Source organism: Leucopleurus acutus, assembly GCF_964270905.1.
Source record: "Leucopleurus acutus genome assembly, chromosome: 11".
Taxonomy (NCBI): Eukaryota; Metazoa; Chordata; class Mammalia; order Artiodactyla; family Delphinidae; genus Leucopleurus; species Leucopleurus acutus.
The window spans coordinates 18,553,456-18,571,692 of record NC_139152.1 but is presented as its reverse complement, the minus strand read 5'-3'; the positions used below and the strand labels follow the sequence as shown (position 1 = coordinate 18,571,692).

The window sequence follows — 18,237 nt, the reverse complement described above, 5'->3', positions numbered from 1 at the left end:
TACATGGCAATTTAAAAAGCCAAGAACAGTCAAGGCAATTTTAAAGAAGAAAAAGAAAAAAGCTAGTGTCTCATACCAAGGATTATAGTAACTATACCATACCAAGACCTAGAAGCAAAACTTGAGAGTAGTCAAGACACTGTGATACTGGTACAATAATAGACAAAACAGACTAAAGGAACAGAATTCATAAAGAGACCCACATACAGTGCCACCTGGTTTATGACAAAGGTAACACTATAATGGTGGGAAAATGGTGGTTTCAGGAAACACTATAATGGGGAGAAAATGGTCTTTTCAATAAGTGATACTGGATCACTGGATACTGATAGCCATTCGGAAGAAAAATGAGTCATGACCTCCTCCACCTTACACCATAAACAATTTCAGATCAAAATGTAAAATAGCAAAACAATAAAGTTTCTATAAAACATAGAGGAATATCTTCAGGACTTTGGCATAGGAAGAGATCAAGACACAAAACATGCTACCCATAAAGAAAATATTGAAAAACTGGTGTTAAGACTATCAAAAGACACTATTAAGAGTGAAAATACAAGCCACCAACTGGCAGAAAACATTTATAATACATTTCTTTAAAAAAAGGACTCGGGGGCTTACCTGGTGGCTCAGTGGTTGAGAGTCCGCCTGCCAATGCAGGGGACACGGGTTCGTGCCCCAGTCTGGGAAGATCCCAACATGCCGCGGAGCAGCTGGGTCCGTGAGCCATGGCCGCTGAGCCTGCGCGTCCGGAGCCTGTGCTCCACAGCGGGAGAGGCCACAACTGTGAGAGGCACGCGTACCGCAAAAAAAAAAAAAAAAAAAAAAAAAGGGACTCGGGAATTCCCTGGCGGCCCAGTGGTTAGGACTCCGCGCTTCCACGGCTGGGGAGCCTGGGTTCAATCCTTACTAAGATACTGCAAAGCCGTGCAGCGTGGCCAAAAAAAATTAAAAAGAACTCAAATATAGAATATGTAAAGAACATCTACAAATCATTAGGAAAAAAATAATCCAGGAGAAAAATTAGCCAAAAAAACTTGAACAGGCATCTCAAAATAGAAGACATTCAAATATCTGACCCACAGAAAAAAGATGCACTAGTTATTAAGAGAATGCAAATCAAACCCATAATAAGATACCCTTAATGCCTACCCGAATGATAACAATGAAGACAGATAATAACAATTGTTGGTAAAAATGCAGCACCCCCGAAACACTCATACAGTATTGCCATTAGGGGTATAAATTGACACAACCACTTTGGAAAACTTAAAGTATCTACTAAAGCTAAAAATACATACCAGATGACCCAGCAAGTCTACTTCTAAGTATCTGCCTAACAGAAACAGATATTCACACTCATCAAAAAACATACAGCTATGTTCACAGCAGCATAATTTGTAATAGCCAAAAACCGAAAACAACCCAAGTGTCCACCAACAGAAGATAAATAAACTGAGGTATATTCTTACAATGAGAATAAAAAAGAACTAACTATATATACAGAAATAAATCTCATAACTTTAGCATATGCCACCCCCCCAAAAAAAAGTATATACCATACGATTCCATTAAAAAAAATTCATAGAGAGGGAAAGCTACGATATAAAATCAGGATAGGAGTAACACTTGCTTGGGGAGAGTTGATGGATAGTGACTCCAAAAGAGTGTAAGAGAGGATTCTGGGGTACCATTTCCCAAATCTGTTTCCTGACTTGGATACTTATTACATGGGTGTGGTTGCTTTGTAGGAAAATTCATCAGGTTCTACACTTAAGATTTGTGCACTTTTTATTATGTATATCACACATCAACAACAAATTTAACTAGAAAAGAGTTAATGTAATATTCAGATCAGAAAAAATGTACTGCCAGTTAATCTTTTGATTACCTTCAACTCACAGTAACCCTAGAGAAAATTTCCTAAAACGATAAGGTTTTTAAAACTGAAAATAAATGCATAGGTACTTTAGTACTTTGGTTTAAATTTAATTAATTTTAATTTACTATCTTAAAGAGGAGATACAGATATACATACAGATACATATCCTCTCATATATATATAAAATAAAATAAAATTTCTTTCATGTATTACATTTTCAACAGAGATGATATCACCACCAAAGGAGCAAAAGTTGGTTACTGAGGGAAGAAAAAAATCTAGAGCTGTTACAATGGTTTGTGGCTCTCTAAAGCTCAACCCTACCTGCAAAATCCTGTTCTTTAGTATTTAATTTCTCCTGTTAGGTAAAAATTAACATAATTTAACCTTCTCTTCAGAGAGTAATTACTAAAACGTTGAGAAAGAGTGGAACATAGAACACAGAGATATTCAATAAATGTTTGCTTTTATATATATAGACTGAATGATCGATTTGTAGAATGAAAAAGCTATGACCTAGGTAAGTTCTCATATTTTTCCAAAGTCATACAATGGCAAAACAGGATAAAAACCTGATGTCATGACTCTTAATCTGTTTCAGGGATACACCCTCAAGTTTATGGGTTCGCTAGCATGACCCTAGACTCACTGTAACATTGTTAAGTATTATCTGAAAAACGAATAAGGAAGGGGCAGTGGATGATCAATCCCTGATGCCTAGGTGTTTGCCAGATCACCCACAGTATGAGACAGCAGGCATGCTGTCATCTATTACAAGAGGTAAAAGTAAGTGAAACCTAAAAATGATAGCTCCAACCCCAGAACAGCTGTCCCTGAATCCACAATAAAGTGCAAAATAATGAGAAATTGGCTAAATGTGTGATTCCTTGGCTGCTGTTAGCCATACTACCTACGACAGAAAGATAAAGACCGTTTTAGGGTAGATCTTGATGTTGCACCAACCCGGGTTCCAGATGGTCCGATACAACATCAGGCTGCTAAGCACAGAACTGTCACAAAAGAGTTCGTGCTCCACAGCAGATAACTCTTCTTTGACCTCTGTAACTCATCCTCTGTTTACCAAAATGATTCAGGTGGGAAGGGCACAAAATAAGGAAACTACTGAAACCTGAGGATATAGTGTAAAGTTGTCTCATCATCAGAATGGTCAAGTTAGGAGCAATCTATGGTTTGAAGTCCATGGCATGTTTAGGCTAATGCAGGACCCACAGCTTACTACTGAACAGTCCTGAATGGCTGCAACTAACCCAAACATACAGCAACCTAATCCCAGCAAGACTGCTAGACTGGAAGAATGGATAGAAGTGGCTACTAAGTCGGTTTCCTGAGAAGGGAAATTGTGCGGTCCTTCCTCTGCATGCAAAGTGGATCGATCACTCTAGATGAAGTGGCTGATATACTGCATATGCAGGCCATACAAGACTGGCCTTACAGCGACCAGGATATTCAACCACTTAATATGCCCCACCCCTAGGTCATGGTGAATACCATGATAAAGGTTTCTCCTTCTACATGGGTCCCCCATGTAACTCTCCTGTTACCAACATAAACTGTTCAGGATGCTGGATCTGATTTGCTGTCTCAAGCTTCCCTTTACAGGTCTTAGGGATGATAGTAAGAAAACTAAATTAAAAGTAAGCGGAAAAGATAAGGGACATGGCAAATGACTTGTCCCAATAGAGTGGAAGTTTTTCATGGTTATCAAAAAACTGGATGAATAAAGCAGACATTGATGGGGTTGAAGCAAAACTTTTTAATGAAGCATTATCAGATTGGATGGACTGATGGGACCTGCTAGTGGTCTCCCAGCATTGAGTGCCCCGAACAAATCCACCATATTTACTCTAGCTTGGGAGATTTTAAAAAGCCAGGGTACAAAGATGATATTAAGAGTCTGCCACCAATTTGGAAATAAGCAAACTGACTGTGAGGCCAAGATCTTGGCCCAACCCTCAGCAGCTGGGAACCCAAGGCCAAATTCACATAAGTGGGTAAAATGGCCTAGAGGTAGAGAAGAAACCTTTTGACAGGGAAGCCCAATGCACTGAATCCAAAACCTATGTGAGAGACTCTTAAAGGAGCAAGTTACCCTGCGAGGACATGAGGATGCCACTGTTGATGGTGAATATTTGTATGCAAAGTGGAGTGCTGGAACAGGTATTATGAGAGGTGGTTCTGTCTCCTTTGCCAGAATGTAATACTGAGATAAATATGTTCTATAGTAACACTTTCCCTATTTTAGTACTGTAACAGAAGACATAAATTCACCCTTCAGCCAGGATTAATTGACCATATCAATTAGGAACTTAAAGAATTGCCCAAACCTGCACAGGTTGCTCTTTGAAGCAATACAGAATACCCAGTGGACAAAAAGAAATTACAGTTTTAATGACACCTTAGAAGTTAAAGTGATTATCAGTGAACTTGAAGGTCATCTCGAGAAGCCCAAAACATAATCCAATACCTTCTTTCAGTACGTGACACTGCCCTGCAACTACAAACCCTGAGATGATAAAAATATTAAACTCTACCTTAGGCTACTATGAAATTTCTTTAGTCCTTAAAGATGATTAAGATACCAAGCAGAGTTTCGATATTTATTTATGGTCTAAAATGACCGATTAACTACTGAATTCAAATGAATGAGCTTGCACAGGCCAATACAACGGGAAAGACAAGCTTCAATTATTCTTTAAGACAATGGCTACTGGACCAGCCCATAAGCCTAGAAAGATGGAATTAATGCATGTCAGTTAAATGTTTTGTGGAAGTAACTATTGGATTCCACCATCTTCGAAAATAACAAAATTAAAAGTAATGTAAAAACAAAACAAAATACCATTTTCGTGTATCTAACCGGCAAAAATTTTTTTAATTTAATATCAGAGGTTGGACAAGGTATAGAGAAAAGGATACTTTCCAACACTGTTTTGAGGAGTATAAATTATATGAAACTGAGAAATAGCATAACAGTTTTGTGTCGACTTGGATTGACTACAATACCCAGTTATTCAAACACTAATTTAGATGCAGCTCTGAAGGTATTTTGCAGACGTATTAACCAGATAACTTCAAGTAAAAGAGATTAGTCCCCATGAATGAGCCTCATTCAATCAGGTGAAGAGTTGTAAAAGCAAAACTTCAGTTTTACTGAACATATGCTGCCTTAAGACTACAACATCAACTCCTGCCTGAGAGCCTCCAGCTTACCAGAGAATGCCCTACAAATTTCAGATTTACCAGCCTCCACACTTGTGTGAGCCAATTCCTTGAAGATTATGATTTTTTTTCTTTTACTTTTAACCTTTTAATTCCACTAATAAGAATTTACTCTATGGATATACTTAGAAAAGTTATCCAAAATATATGTATAAAAGCAGATCACTGCAATACTTTTTTTAATACCTAAAAAATAAAAACAACTCAATGTTTTTTTTAAAAACATGGGGCAGGTTATATATACTGACATGGAGATGTCTAAGATATATTATTTTTAAAATCAAGATACAGAATAACTTACTTATGTATACAAAAAAGAATATAGTTATATTTACTATATTTATAAACATAGGTAGATAATGTACGCTGGTAAATCTATAATTTGATAATTTTTTATAAGTTCAAAAGAAATTGTTCACAAAATTATCTTTGGGGAGAATGACTCAGTGTTGGGGGGGCTAGATTTTTTACTTTTCATTTTATAGCCTTGTTTTTTAAGGGAATGTATCATTTGTATTTTTTAAACAAAATCAACAGGGTTAGAATATGAGCCTTTCTAATTTTCCTCTTTATACTCTTTACAATTTTTTTTAAAACCTCACTTTAAAAGTAATTAAGTCACATGATGTTTAACATGACCAAATATTATGTCTGTAGCTATCAAAAATTGTGGTCAATACCATACCAACATGGGAAAATATTTATGAAAGGCTACATGAAAAAACGGAATACAAATTGTACATACAGATGGCCAAACACATGAAAAGAAGCTCAACATCACTAATTATTAGAGAAATGCAAATCAAAACTACAATGAGATATCACCTCACACCCATCAGAATGGCCATCATCAAAAAAATCTACAAACAAACGCTGGAGGTCTGGAGAAAAGGAAACAATCTTGCACTGTTGGTGGGAATGTAAATTGATACAGTCACTATGGAAAACAATATGGAAGTTTCTTAAAAAACTAAAAATAGAACTACCATATGAGCCAGAATACTGGGCATATACCCAGAGAAATCCATGATTCAAAAAGACACATGAGGCTTCCCTGGTGGTGCAGCTGTTAAGAATCCGCCTGCCAATGCAGGTGACATGGGTTTGATCCCTGGTCCGGGAAGATCCCACAAGCAGCAGAGCAACTAAGCCTGTGCACCACAACTACTGAGCCTGCGCTCTATAATCCGTGAGTCACAACTACTGAGCCTGTGTGCCACACTACTGAAGCCCTGTGCGCCTAGAGCCCGTGCTCCGCAACAAGAGAAGCCACCACAATGAGAAGCCTGTGCACTGCTATGAAGAGTAGTAGCCCCGCTCACAGCAAGTACAGAAAGCTCGCACGCAGCAACGAAGACCCAATGCAGCCAAAAATAAATAAATAAATTTATTTTAAAAAAGACACGCAGGGCTTCCCTGGTGGCGCAGTGGTTGAGAGTCTGCCTGCCGATGCAGGGGACAAGGGTTCGTGCCCCGGTCCGGGAAGATCCCACATGCCGCGGAGCGGCTGGGCCCATGAGCCATGGCCACTGAGCCTGCGCGTCCGGAGCCTATGCTCCGCAACGGGAGAGGCCACAACAGTGAGAGGCCCGCGTACCGCAAAAAAAAATAAAAATAAAAAAAGACATGCACTCCAATGTTCATAGCAGCACTATTTACAATAGCCAGGGCATGAAAACAACCTAAATGTCCATCAACAGAGGAATGGATAATGAAAATGCGGTACATATATACAATGGAATATTATCCAGCCATAAAAAGGAACGAAATTGGGTCATTTGTAGAGATGTAGATGGACCTAGAGAGTGTTATACAGTGAAGTAAGTCCAGAAAGAGAAAAACAAATATCGTATATTAACGCATATATGTGGAATCTAGAAAAATGGTATTAGATGACCCTATATGCCAAGCAGAAATAGAAACACAGACATAGAGAACAAATGTACGGATTCCAAGCGGGAAAGGGGTGGGGTGGAAGGAATTGGGAGATTGGGATTGACACATATACACTATTGATACTATGTATAAAACAGACAACTGATGGGAACATACTGTATAGCACAGGTAACTCTACTTAATGCACTGTGGTGTCCTAAATGGGAGGGAAATCCAAAAGGGAGGGAATATATGTATATGTATGGCTGATTCACTTTGCTGTGCAGTAGAAGCTAACACAACATTGTAAAGCAACTATACTCCAATAAAAATTAATTTTTAAAAATTGTACATAAGGTTCAATAACAACTATGTAAAATATTTAAGGGAGAAATTGAAGGTAATAAACAAAACAAAACAGTTGATTTTTTTAATAAACTATGAATAGGAAGTGGGTAGTTTTCTACTCAAAGTTTTAATATTGTGATATATCTTTTCAGTAAAACTAAATTACTTCATGATCATATAGTCTCTTATTTAAAAAATTCATACACAGTATATTTTCTCAGAGTACTGGAAAAAATGACTAATTCAAAATATTCTGTTTGTTAACAATTTTTTTTTAAACTGCTATTGTGATTACCACTAGAGGGAGGGAAAAGTTAGGAGCAGGAAGAGAAAGGGGAGATATTCTGGGCTGCTGGTAATATTTTCTCTTTCCCTGGGCTGGGGTTACGAAGGTATTTATTCTACAACAATTTATGTTTCATTCATTTTTCTGTTTGTTTGTTGTGTCTCACAGTTTTTAAAAGGGTGATAAAAATTTACCTATTTATAGTCCATCAGATATATCAGAGCAAAATAACTCCTTATAAGACAAAATACTGGGGACTTTCCCTGGCAGTCCAGTGATTAAGACTCTGTGTTTCCACTGCAGGGGGGCGTGAATTCAACCCCTGGTCAGGGAACTAAGATCCCACATGCCACGCAGCGTGGCCAAAAGATTAAAAGAAAAAAAAAAAAAAGATAAAATTCTGAAAAACACAACCTGATTCCTTAAATATACTTTTCATTACTTCCCTTATTTTTGTCACCCACAAAAAAAAAAAAAACCTTAAGCTTCCCACTTCCTTCCTCACCTGCAAGCAATTAACAAGTCCTGAACATTTATTTTCTGAAATGTCAAATCTGTCCCTTATTTCCATCTTCAAGGCCACTATCCTAATTTGGATCCCAGCACCGCTTGTCTGTACTAAAATAAGTCTCTCCTAGGTAGTCTTTCACAAACACTTTTTAATGCAATACACAGAAAGAAATGTATTTATCCTCTAATTCAGTACATATATACTTTTATATAAAACTAAAAGCTTCACAAGATAATACTTACCTTATTACTTGCAATGCACTCTGATCTATCCTATCACATCTTATTTTAACTCATCTTTTTAAACTGAAGTGGTTTCAACCCACTATACTGATTTAGCATCCTTAGTGTGCAATAACCATCAGTTTCAAAACCACCAATGTCCTTTGTAAGTGATCACTTAATCCCCAATTCAAAGCATTTCCTTCAATGAATGCTGCCTAAATTGTAATCTGCCACTTCTCTAAAATATATATGATATAACTTACCTGCATAAAAACATTCACCAGCTTCCCATCACGTCCTAGATAATAAAATACCACCTCCTTAAAGAGGCATAAAACCTTCGTATCTAAGCACTCCCTTATTTGAAAATCACTCCCACTTCTATTCTTGTTCATACACCATTCTGTCCAAGATACTCATAGTCTAGCTTTTGTGAAAGCAGTTTTTCTTTGCCCAGAAATACTTCTCCATTCCATCTCCTATCTTTCCTTCCAAGCTCAGTTCAGGTACCCCATCTTCTATTAAGCCTTCCCTCCTCCATTCTCCCATGGATACCTTCTGCTACAAGGAATGCTGCTGAGAAGTAGCATTATGCCAGTACAAAAAAATACATGTTAAAATTACTGAATTTTAGGAGCTTACAATTCTTTCATAACAACTTTCCACTTACAAATGGTGGGGGGAGAGCCTGGGGGAAGTTGGAGTACTAAAACATACTATGTATAATTTTACGTATTTCATTTAATTCTCCTGATACTCTTAGTAGTAAAGTAGTAAAATTAGTACTAGTAGTAAAATGACTATGAGTACTATAGTTGTTAAATTCTACTATTTTCTACTATGCTACTATTTTCCAAGGTAGAGAGTAAGTCCTTTTTATAGAGATTTTAAAATTTGCCAAAGGTGACAAAAGGCTGGAATCAGGACTCAAAAACCATCTCTTGGGTTTCCCTGGTGGCGCAGTGGTTGAGAGTCCGCCTGCCGATGCAGGGGACACGGGTTCGTGCTCCGGTCCAGGAAGATCCCACATGCTGCGGAGCGGCTGGGACCGTAAGCCATGGCCGCTGAGCCTGCGCGTCTGGAGCCTGTGCTCCGCAATGGGAGAGGCCACAACAGTAAGAGGCCCGCATATCACAAAAAAAAAAACAAAAACAAAAAAAACCCATCTTCTTTCCACTACACTACGCTGAGGTCCCAGAGAGGTGAAGTGGTTTGCTCAGTCCAAGTCACACAGCTATTAATACCTGAAAATAAACTAGTACAGTAGGCTCCTGACTTTTTGGCCACATGTTATCCACATATATAGGAACCTATCAAACAACACATCTCTCTTAGCCATAGTCAAATAGTCTTAGGTCCTACCACCCACTCAAATACTTTACTATTAGATAGTAACTATCTTAAAAGAAAGCTGAAGTGAATCCCGTTTCCAAAATAATGTCACATGTGGAAAAGTAATGCAAATTTATGTTTAAGGAACTTAAAGCAAAATCTTTCTATGAGCCAAAGATTTAATTTTTAAAAAATTACTGATTTCACACAGAAATGGCTTCCCTGTCTTAATCATAATATACAAACATAAACTTTTCTCAAAGAGCAATAATTCATAAGATGAGTTCTCATCTCAGATCTACCATTACAAACTCCCAAGTTCACTTTCATTTAACTATAAAATACATATTAACAGTCTACATCTATCTCACAGGGTCATTGGGAGAATGTATGTGAAAGTGCTTTCTTTATAAATAGTAAAATATTATTAAATAAAAAACATTGTGACTGGTATTGTTTTAGAACCACTCTGCCTATTATAAGATACTACACTCCACAAAGCTCACCACTCCTTTTATATTGTATTCTTTTAATTTTGCACAGATAGGGAAAAAATAATTAAACTTTTTAAGACTCTATCTAAAATGAGATATATTATCCCCTGTGTCCATAAGTTGTGAGCAAAGACTGGGCCGTCTATTATTCTGAATGCATTGAAGTCTTTTTCTGTTTGCTTCTGGATTTTCCAAAATGCTCTCAATAGTTCAGCTGTAAGAGTAAGTGCCAGGTAAAATAAGTATTACTAGAGTAAGCTTCTAAGGTATGTTTAAAGCATTTTATTCACATAAGAATTTTAGAAAAAATCTTTTTAAAATATGGGCTACATTACTGATACCTGTTTTAATCTGTTGAGTATTATGTTAGGTATGATGTTTATCTTTATACCTCAAAGGATATAAAAGCAAATCTCAAAAGAAAATATTCCCATTGATATTTACTAAAGAAATCCTGAAGCATCATAAAAGCAGAGTTTATAATGACCTAGAATGTGGGAGTCAGATCTACCATACTGAGAGATGAATAACCATCTACTCTGCTTAGCAGTTGTTCCAGCTTCTGGATGAATAGCTTTACTTGCAAATGGAGGGATTATATTTCTAAATAACAATCACCCTAAGGGCAAAAAAAAAATGGTAGTATTTACCTTCACTTACAAATAAGTATATTAGAAGTTTGGACAATGAGTCCAAAGGTCTTAAAGTCAAAAGCTGCTACATGGGTATCAGATTAAGATTCAATCCCAAGTACAACAATCAAAAAACAGTTTGATGTTAGCATATTTTATCCTTTTTTTTTTTTTTAAAACCGATATCCTGGCTTTACTTCACTGAGTTTCACCTAAAAAGATAGTACCTATCTAAAATGGTTGTTCGGGGGATTAAATGATTAAAAACACACCTAATGTACCTCTGGGTAGCTATTCCTGCTGTTCTACAGACAAACACATCAACTGAAATTCCAGTCTTCAAAGCTTCAAGCTCTTAAGTCTCTGCTTAAAAAGTAATATGGTTTGCCAGTACCAGAGTTTACCACGAAGTAGCAATGTTTTTAATTAATATCTGTTTAATTTATAATTGACTGCCAGAATATAACTCATTTTAATAAAGATCTTCTATAATAAACTACAAATAAGTTAATGAATAATAAACTAAAGTCTAGAGTTTCAAATTGTAAGTTTCAATTAAACTAATTTTCCTTAATTAAAGAAAATATACTTTTTTTTTTAATTACACATGAAAATCATTTTGGATTCACTATGTCCTACATACTAGGCTAACAAACATTCCCTTAAATTTTCAAAATTTTTGTCTTAACTTTTTTCCAAAACATATGGGTCCTTTTAATCTGCTCCTAACTCTTCTAGGCAGTAAGAACTGAAGCCAACATTCATGAAAGCTGAAGTGTCGAGAACTGTTCTGGGCCCTAGGGCACTGTTCATGTTTTATTCATTTTTGTATAGGTGACTACTTTACCAAAGAATCTGAGATACTGTTAAGTCAATTAACATTGCTGAAACAAATCAGTCAACAAAATAAGGCAGATGATGTGGCTACTTCAAATGAATACTCTTACATTATTGCTCAGATTTGAAACAAACCTAAAATATGCCAGCCTTTAAAATTACTCTGTGTTTGCAAGGGAAAAGGAGGTTCATTTTCATATATAGTAACTGAAACTCCAAAAGTTAAATACAAATTAGTATTCAAAATAAATTTCATGTATGCTTAATCGTAACTTATTAGAAATAAGCTATTAAAAAATGCATAGGTTCTTAAGGACTTTTTCTCCCAATTTTTGTCTATCTATGAATACTGTGGCTCAGGAAAAAGAAATATTCACAAGCCGCTGATCCTTCTAACATCAGATATTGTTAGTTTTACTAAGATGACTAAAACATTTTCAGAAGTACCGATACAAATAAAATAACGTGTGCAGGGCTACCGAAGAACCCATGAGGACCTCGGTCATTACTTTGGAATCGAGTACTGTCGCCAATCCCAGGACTTGAGAAGGTAAGACTTAGGGTGAGCATCAATGGGAGTACACCGACGGGGGAGGGGAGGGAAATGAAAAGATCAGAGATTAATTACCACATTATTTGTGAAAGGCGAGGAGATGGTGGCTTGGGCCGATAAGCGAGGACCCCTCTAAAGGGAGTGGAAAACGTTCTTTTCGCACTTAGAAGGGACAGGGGAGTGGGAGGAGGGGCAACGATCAACAGGAACCTTCCCGAGGTGGAAGGGGTGCGTCACGAACGTAGCCGCCTCTGGAAAGAGAAAAGCCGCCCTCAGGACGACCTCAATAAGCAATGGTGAAGGAAAAGGGGGAGTGACCTTCCTAGGTGTGACGGAGGAAATACAGGATCACTTCCCAAAGAACGGAGGGAGACGACGTTCCCAGAGGTCCTGCCGGCTCACCGGGGACTAGAAGGGATGGTGAGATCGCCCCCGCCCCCCGGCCCCCCGGGGCCGCGTCAAGGTCGGCTGAGACCCGGGGCTGAGGTGTGGGCGTTACCTGCAGGGTCACCTCCTGAGGGTCCCAGTGCGGCCGCAGGTGTCGCAGGAGGCTCAGGGCCCCCTCCCGGCAGCGCTGCTCCTCCTGATCCTGCACCGTGACGTCCAGCTTGGGGACCTCCGGGGAGCCGGGCGGGACGTGGATGTAATTGGCCATGGCCCAGGCTACGGCAGAGACTACCACAACTACGACGGCGACGGCGACCACGAGAACGGCGGGCGCCGACAGGCTGCTGGATCCTTCCGTCCCGGGGCGCCCTCGCGGGAGGGCTGGGGGCGTTCAGAATAACGGCAGAGCGGTAGGAGAACAGCTGGTGGCGGCACTCTCGCCGACCCAGGTCTGGATAGCGGCTGAACTGACCAGCGACTGCTCACGGGGAATATCCGTCTCGTCTGCGCTCGGCCGCCGGCGGGCGCGGAGCATGCCGGGACTGGCCTGACGCTGGCGTCACGCGCGGGGCGGGGCCTCGGCTGCGTTAGGATCAAGGCGGAGTTTCTAGCCGCGGGCACAATGGGCCTAGTGCCTGGAGTTAGGTTCCTCAGCCGTTATCGGACAGTGCGGTGCATGCTGCTAGTCTTTAAAACGTGGGGCTCCCGCTTGGAATGATCCTGAGCCCTGCCAAGCCCCTAACGAAAGGCTCTGAAGCTTTAGCTCACCTGATCGGGAGGGTCTTGGGGTCTGGGTTTGAGGTAGGGCTGAGTTTTTCTGGGAAGCCAGGGAAGTGCCCTGAAATAACTCCAGGATCAGCTTCTGAATCTGGCCTGAGTCTGGGCAAGCTGGGTTAACTGGGTCTCCTTGATCTCGGAGCCGCTGTGTGCTGAGGACTAACCACATGGTTGGGTTGGCAACTAAATTCCCATCAGCAATGTACGGAGATCATGGTATTTGGGACAGTTAAGATATTTGGGTAAGGAAGCGACTGCACTTCAAGATGTGTTTTTAAGGTCAGATGTTTGATCATACCGTGAGTTATTCAGAGTCAGCCAAAACAGGTTATAGTGTAGGATGAAGATGGAAGGAATGGAGTTTTGGGGCTCAGCCGCTAGATGCCTGTTTCAGGGTATCCCTGAGTGGGCCTTGAAAGGGCTACCTTCAAACTTTTAGTCTCATTGTCTTATAGCACCTAATTCCCCTGCTAGGGGAATATTGGAAACTGGGTAATCCACAAGTAATTTATTGGGACCTCCTAATTTTCCCAGTGATTTCAGGAAAATGGGTTGAGATTTGACCTCTTAATGTCTTGCCTGCAGCATTTGGTAAATGGGTGAATACGTTTGTTAGTGGTAAATTAAGTCGCTAACTGGACTCAGCTTAATTAACAGTCAAAATGTTTATCTCATTAGCATCAGTTTACATTCTGATTGTTCAGAAAGAACCTACTTACCTTTGTAAATCACAAAATAAATAGCTCACTATCAATAAAGTTAAACTTCATAAATTAAAAAGGAGAAGAGAGTTTTATAGACACCAAGACAGTTGATTCAACATTTTCCAGACTTAGTCTCTTTTTTAAATCGTATACTAGGAGAAACTCTAAATTATGCATTCCTTTCAATTTGGGGAGAAATAATCAATATACTAATTTCACATTTCAGGTAGTATCTGTTGTTGTTGGGTTTTTTTGGTTTTTAATTTTTTGGGCGGCACCATTGGATCCTAGCTCCCCATCCAACCAGGCCCTCAGCAGTGAAATCGTGAAGTCCTAACCACTGGATCACCAGGGAATTCCCTCTATTGTATCTTTGTATAATTTGTATTTTTTATTATTAAACAGTTGGCATTTTAAGAATTTTGAAGCTATGGTTTGAATTGTGAAATGATTTAATAGCAAATTACAAAAATTATTTGGGGGATTATACAAGTTTGTAATTTTAATGAAGCATCCATTAATAACTAGAAAGACCTAAAAAAAAAAAAACAAAAAAACCTATTAGGTACCTAAGTATAAACCTAACAAAAGATGTGTAAGACCCTTATGGATGAAATTATATTAATGGAGAAATGAACCATATCCATGAATAAGAAAAGATACTTATTAAAAAGATCTGTTTTCACTGAACAAACCAATAAGTATAGTGCAGTTACAATTAAATCTCAATTGCGTATTTCACAGAACTTGTTAAAGTGGCATTAAAATTCACACCAAAACTTAAGGTCGAAGAGAAGCTGCTATAATTCTTTGTCGGGGCGGGAGGGTTAGAGAATAAGTTGGGAGAACACATCCTACCAGGATTTATGATATAACGGTTTAAGAATGGGCAAATAGACAAGTGGAGCATGATAAAGATTCCAGAAAAAGACCTACACATGTGTGAGATCTTTGAATATGATAAAAGTGACATTGAAAATTAGGAAAGGATGGAGAAACAGTACTGGAACAACTGCTATTTGTATGGGAAAAATTTTTTGATCCCACTGTTACCCAAAAACTGGGTTTGCCTCTTCGTGGGTGTCAAGCCAAAAGACACAACCAAGGCAAAGAGCTGCAGAAGGTAGTATTTATTACTTGCAGCAAGTGAGAACACCAGGGATCCTTCCCAAAGCAACGTCTCCTCGAACAGCAAAATTGGAGTAGTTTTAAGCTAAGGGAACATGCATATTCATGAATATGCTTGAGTTAAGGAGAATTCAGCATATTATTGGGGCAAAGGTCAACAGAGTCCAAGCTTTAGTCTTGGACTAAGGGGGGGGGTTGCTTAGTTCCTGTAGAACAACTCAAAGATATGTATCAGATTACGTATATCCACTGAGGAGGAACTAGGACTGTTTTATAGCTGAACTGCTGCTGCTTGACTGCTTTTCCACTGTTGCTACATTCCTTTGTTCCCTTAAGATCATTAATTACTGAGACCTGTTCAAGGGCAAGCATTGCAGCCAAGCTTAGATCACAAAATGGCTTAGGCCAAAAATGGCTTCTCTTATGTCAAGAAAGCCATGCCTGGTTTTCTTTCTCTGGGGACCCCCTAGCCTATCTGCTTACAGACTTAATTAAAATTTAAAACTTCTGCTCTGTGAAAAACTTCTCTGTGTTAAGGGAATGCAAATCCAAGACACAGACTGGGAGAAAATATTTGCAACAACAGATATCTGATGAAAGATTTGTATCTGAAATATGCAAATAACTCTGAAAACGTAACAATTGGAAAACAACCCAGTTTAAAAATGGCCAAAGGATCAGAACAGCCACCTCACCCCAAGATGAAATACAGACAGCAAACAAGCATATGAAAACATGTTCAACATCATGTCATTAGGGAATTGCAACTTAAAACTACGAGATAACACTACACACCTATTAGAATGGCTGAAATCCAAAATACAACAAAATACAACACCAGTACGTCTACTGGTGAAGACGTACAGAAACAGGACCTCTCATTCATCACTGGTGGGATGCAAAATGGTACAGCCACTTTGGAAGAGTCTGGAAGATTCTTACAAAGCTAAACATAGTCTTACCATGTGATCCATAATCATTCTCCTTGATATTTACCCAAATGAGTTGGAAACGTACATCCACACAAAAAACCTGCACATGAATATTTATAGAATCTTCATTCATAATTGCCAAAACTTGGAAACAACCAAGATATTTGTGAATAGGTGAGTAAGAATTAAAAAAACTAAAACAGCAACAACAAAAACTACTGGTACATCTATTCAATGGAATATTATTCAGCAATAATAAGGAATGAGGGATCAATCCACCAAAAAAAAAAGGAACCTTAAATGCATATTGTTAAGTCAAGGCAGCCAATCTGAAAAGGCTATAAAATGATTCCAACTGTATTACATTCTGGAAAAAGCAAAACAATATTAGACACAATAAAAACATCAGTGGTTGCCAAGTGTATAGCCAGAGGGAAGGAAGGATGACTAGATGGGGCACAGGGAATTTTAGAGCTGTGAAACTACTCTGTATGATACTGTAATGGCGGATAGATGACATGAATTTTACAAAACCCATAGAACTGTACAACACAAAGAGTGAACCCTCATGTAAACTAGAGGCTTTAGTTCATACTTATGTCTTTGACAAGGCAGTAGTTATTTTCAAAATGTGAATGAATGAATGAAAAAAGTGTATAAGAAAATATAGGATCGGTTGGCCTTGTTCTCCACTTTTCTGTTTTTCTTTTTGCAGATGCCACCCTGCTCTCATCAGCCGCTGGCCCGCCATCTCCTTGAGCCCTAACACCATGCCTTCAATTAAGTTGCAGAGTTCTGGTGGAGAGATATTTGAAGTTGATGTTGAAATTGTGAAACAATCTGTGACTATTAAGACCATGTTGGAAGATTTGGGAATGGATGATGAAGGAGATGTTGATCCAGTCCCCTTGCCAAATGTTAATGCAGCAATATTAAAAAAGGTCATTCAGGGGTGCACCCACCACAAGGATGATCTGCCTCCTCCTGAGGATGGTGAGGACAAAGAAGAGTGAACAGATGATATCCCTGTTTGGGATCAAGAATTCCTGAAAGTTGACCAAGGAACACTTTTTGAGCTTATATTGGCAGCTAACTACTTAGACATCAAAGGTTTGCTTGATGTTACCTGCAGGACTGTTGCCAATATGATCAAGGGGGAAATTCCTGAGGAGATTCGAAAGACATTCAATATCAAAAATGATTTTACTGGGGCTTCCCTGGTGGTGCAGTGGTTGAGAGTCCACCTGCCGATGCAGGGGACACGGGTTCGTGCCCCGGTCCGGGAAGATCCCACATGCCGCGGAGCGGCTGGGCCCGTGAGCCATGGCTGCTGAGCCTGTGCGTCCGGAGCCTGTGCTCCGCAATGGGAGAGGCCACAGCAGTGAGAGGCCCACGTACCACAAAAAAAAAAAAAAAAAAAAAAATTTTACTGAAGAAGAGGAAGCCCAGGTACACAAAGAGAACCAGTGGTGTGAGAAGTGACATTTTGTGTCCGATGCTGTAACACTATAAGGATTGTTCCAAATACTAGTTGCACTGCTTTGTTTATAGTTGTTAATATTAGGAAAAACAGTCCACAAATGCAGCAGCAAATCAGTTGTATTAACAGAATGTTGTCCTCATTGCATGTGTAGTTTCAGTACTGATTCCAAACGTATGGCTCAGTTTCTTCTAGTATGATCAAAAGTTCTTTTTTCTTTGCTCTGAATAAAATTGAACTGTGGGTTCTCTATAGAAAGTAGCATTTTGGGCTCTCCCTCTTTTTGTAAAGCAATTTCTGCCTAGTTTATTGTCCGGTTAACTTTAGTTTAGTGACTTTTAAAAGTTGACATTGTAGGGACTTCCCTGGTGGTGCAGTGGTTAAGAATCCGCCTGCCAATGCGGGGGACATGGGTTTGATCCCCGGTCTGGGAGGATCCCACATGCCACAGAGCAGCTGAGCCCGTGCGCCACAACTACTGAGCCTGCGCTCTAGAGCCCACGAGTCACAACTACTGAAGGCCGGGCGCCTAGAGCCTGTGCTCTGCAACAAGAGAAGCCCCTGCTCACCTCAACTAGAGAAAGCCCATGTGCAGCAACAAAGACCCAATGCAGC

At 39.2% G+C, this 18,237-nt stretch overlaps 1 protein-coding gene and 1 pseudogene across 2 annotated transcripts in view; one reads left to right on the top strand and one right to left on the bottom strand.

Moving 5' to 3' along the window:
• The window catches only part of ETNK1 (ethanolamine kinase 1), a 68,962-nt gene extending 55,861 nt beyond the window's left edge, over positions 1-13,101 (bottom strand). Inside the window, exon 1 of the mRNA XM_082849658.1 lies at positions 12,714-13,101. Coding sequence (XP_082705784.1) covers positions 12,714-12,869 — 156 coding nt within the window. The 5' untranslated portion in view covers positions 12,870-13,101. The remainder of the gene's footprint in view (positions 1-12,713) is intronic.
• Positions 13,102-16,895: 3,794 nt separating this feature from the next.
• On the top strand, positions 16,896-17,624 carry LOC309968315 (S-phase kinase-associated protein 1-like; annotated as a pseudogene). The gene is made up of 2 exons: positions 16,896-17,359; positions 17,583-17,624. The product of its transcript is annotated as an S-phase kinase-associated protein 1-like (transcript).
• The last annotated feature ends 613 nt before the right edge of the window (positions 17,625-18,237 follow it).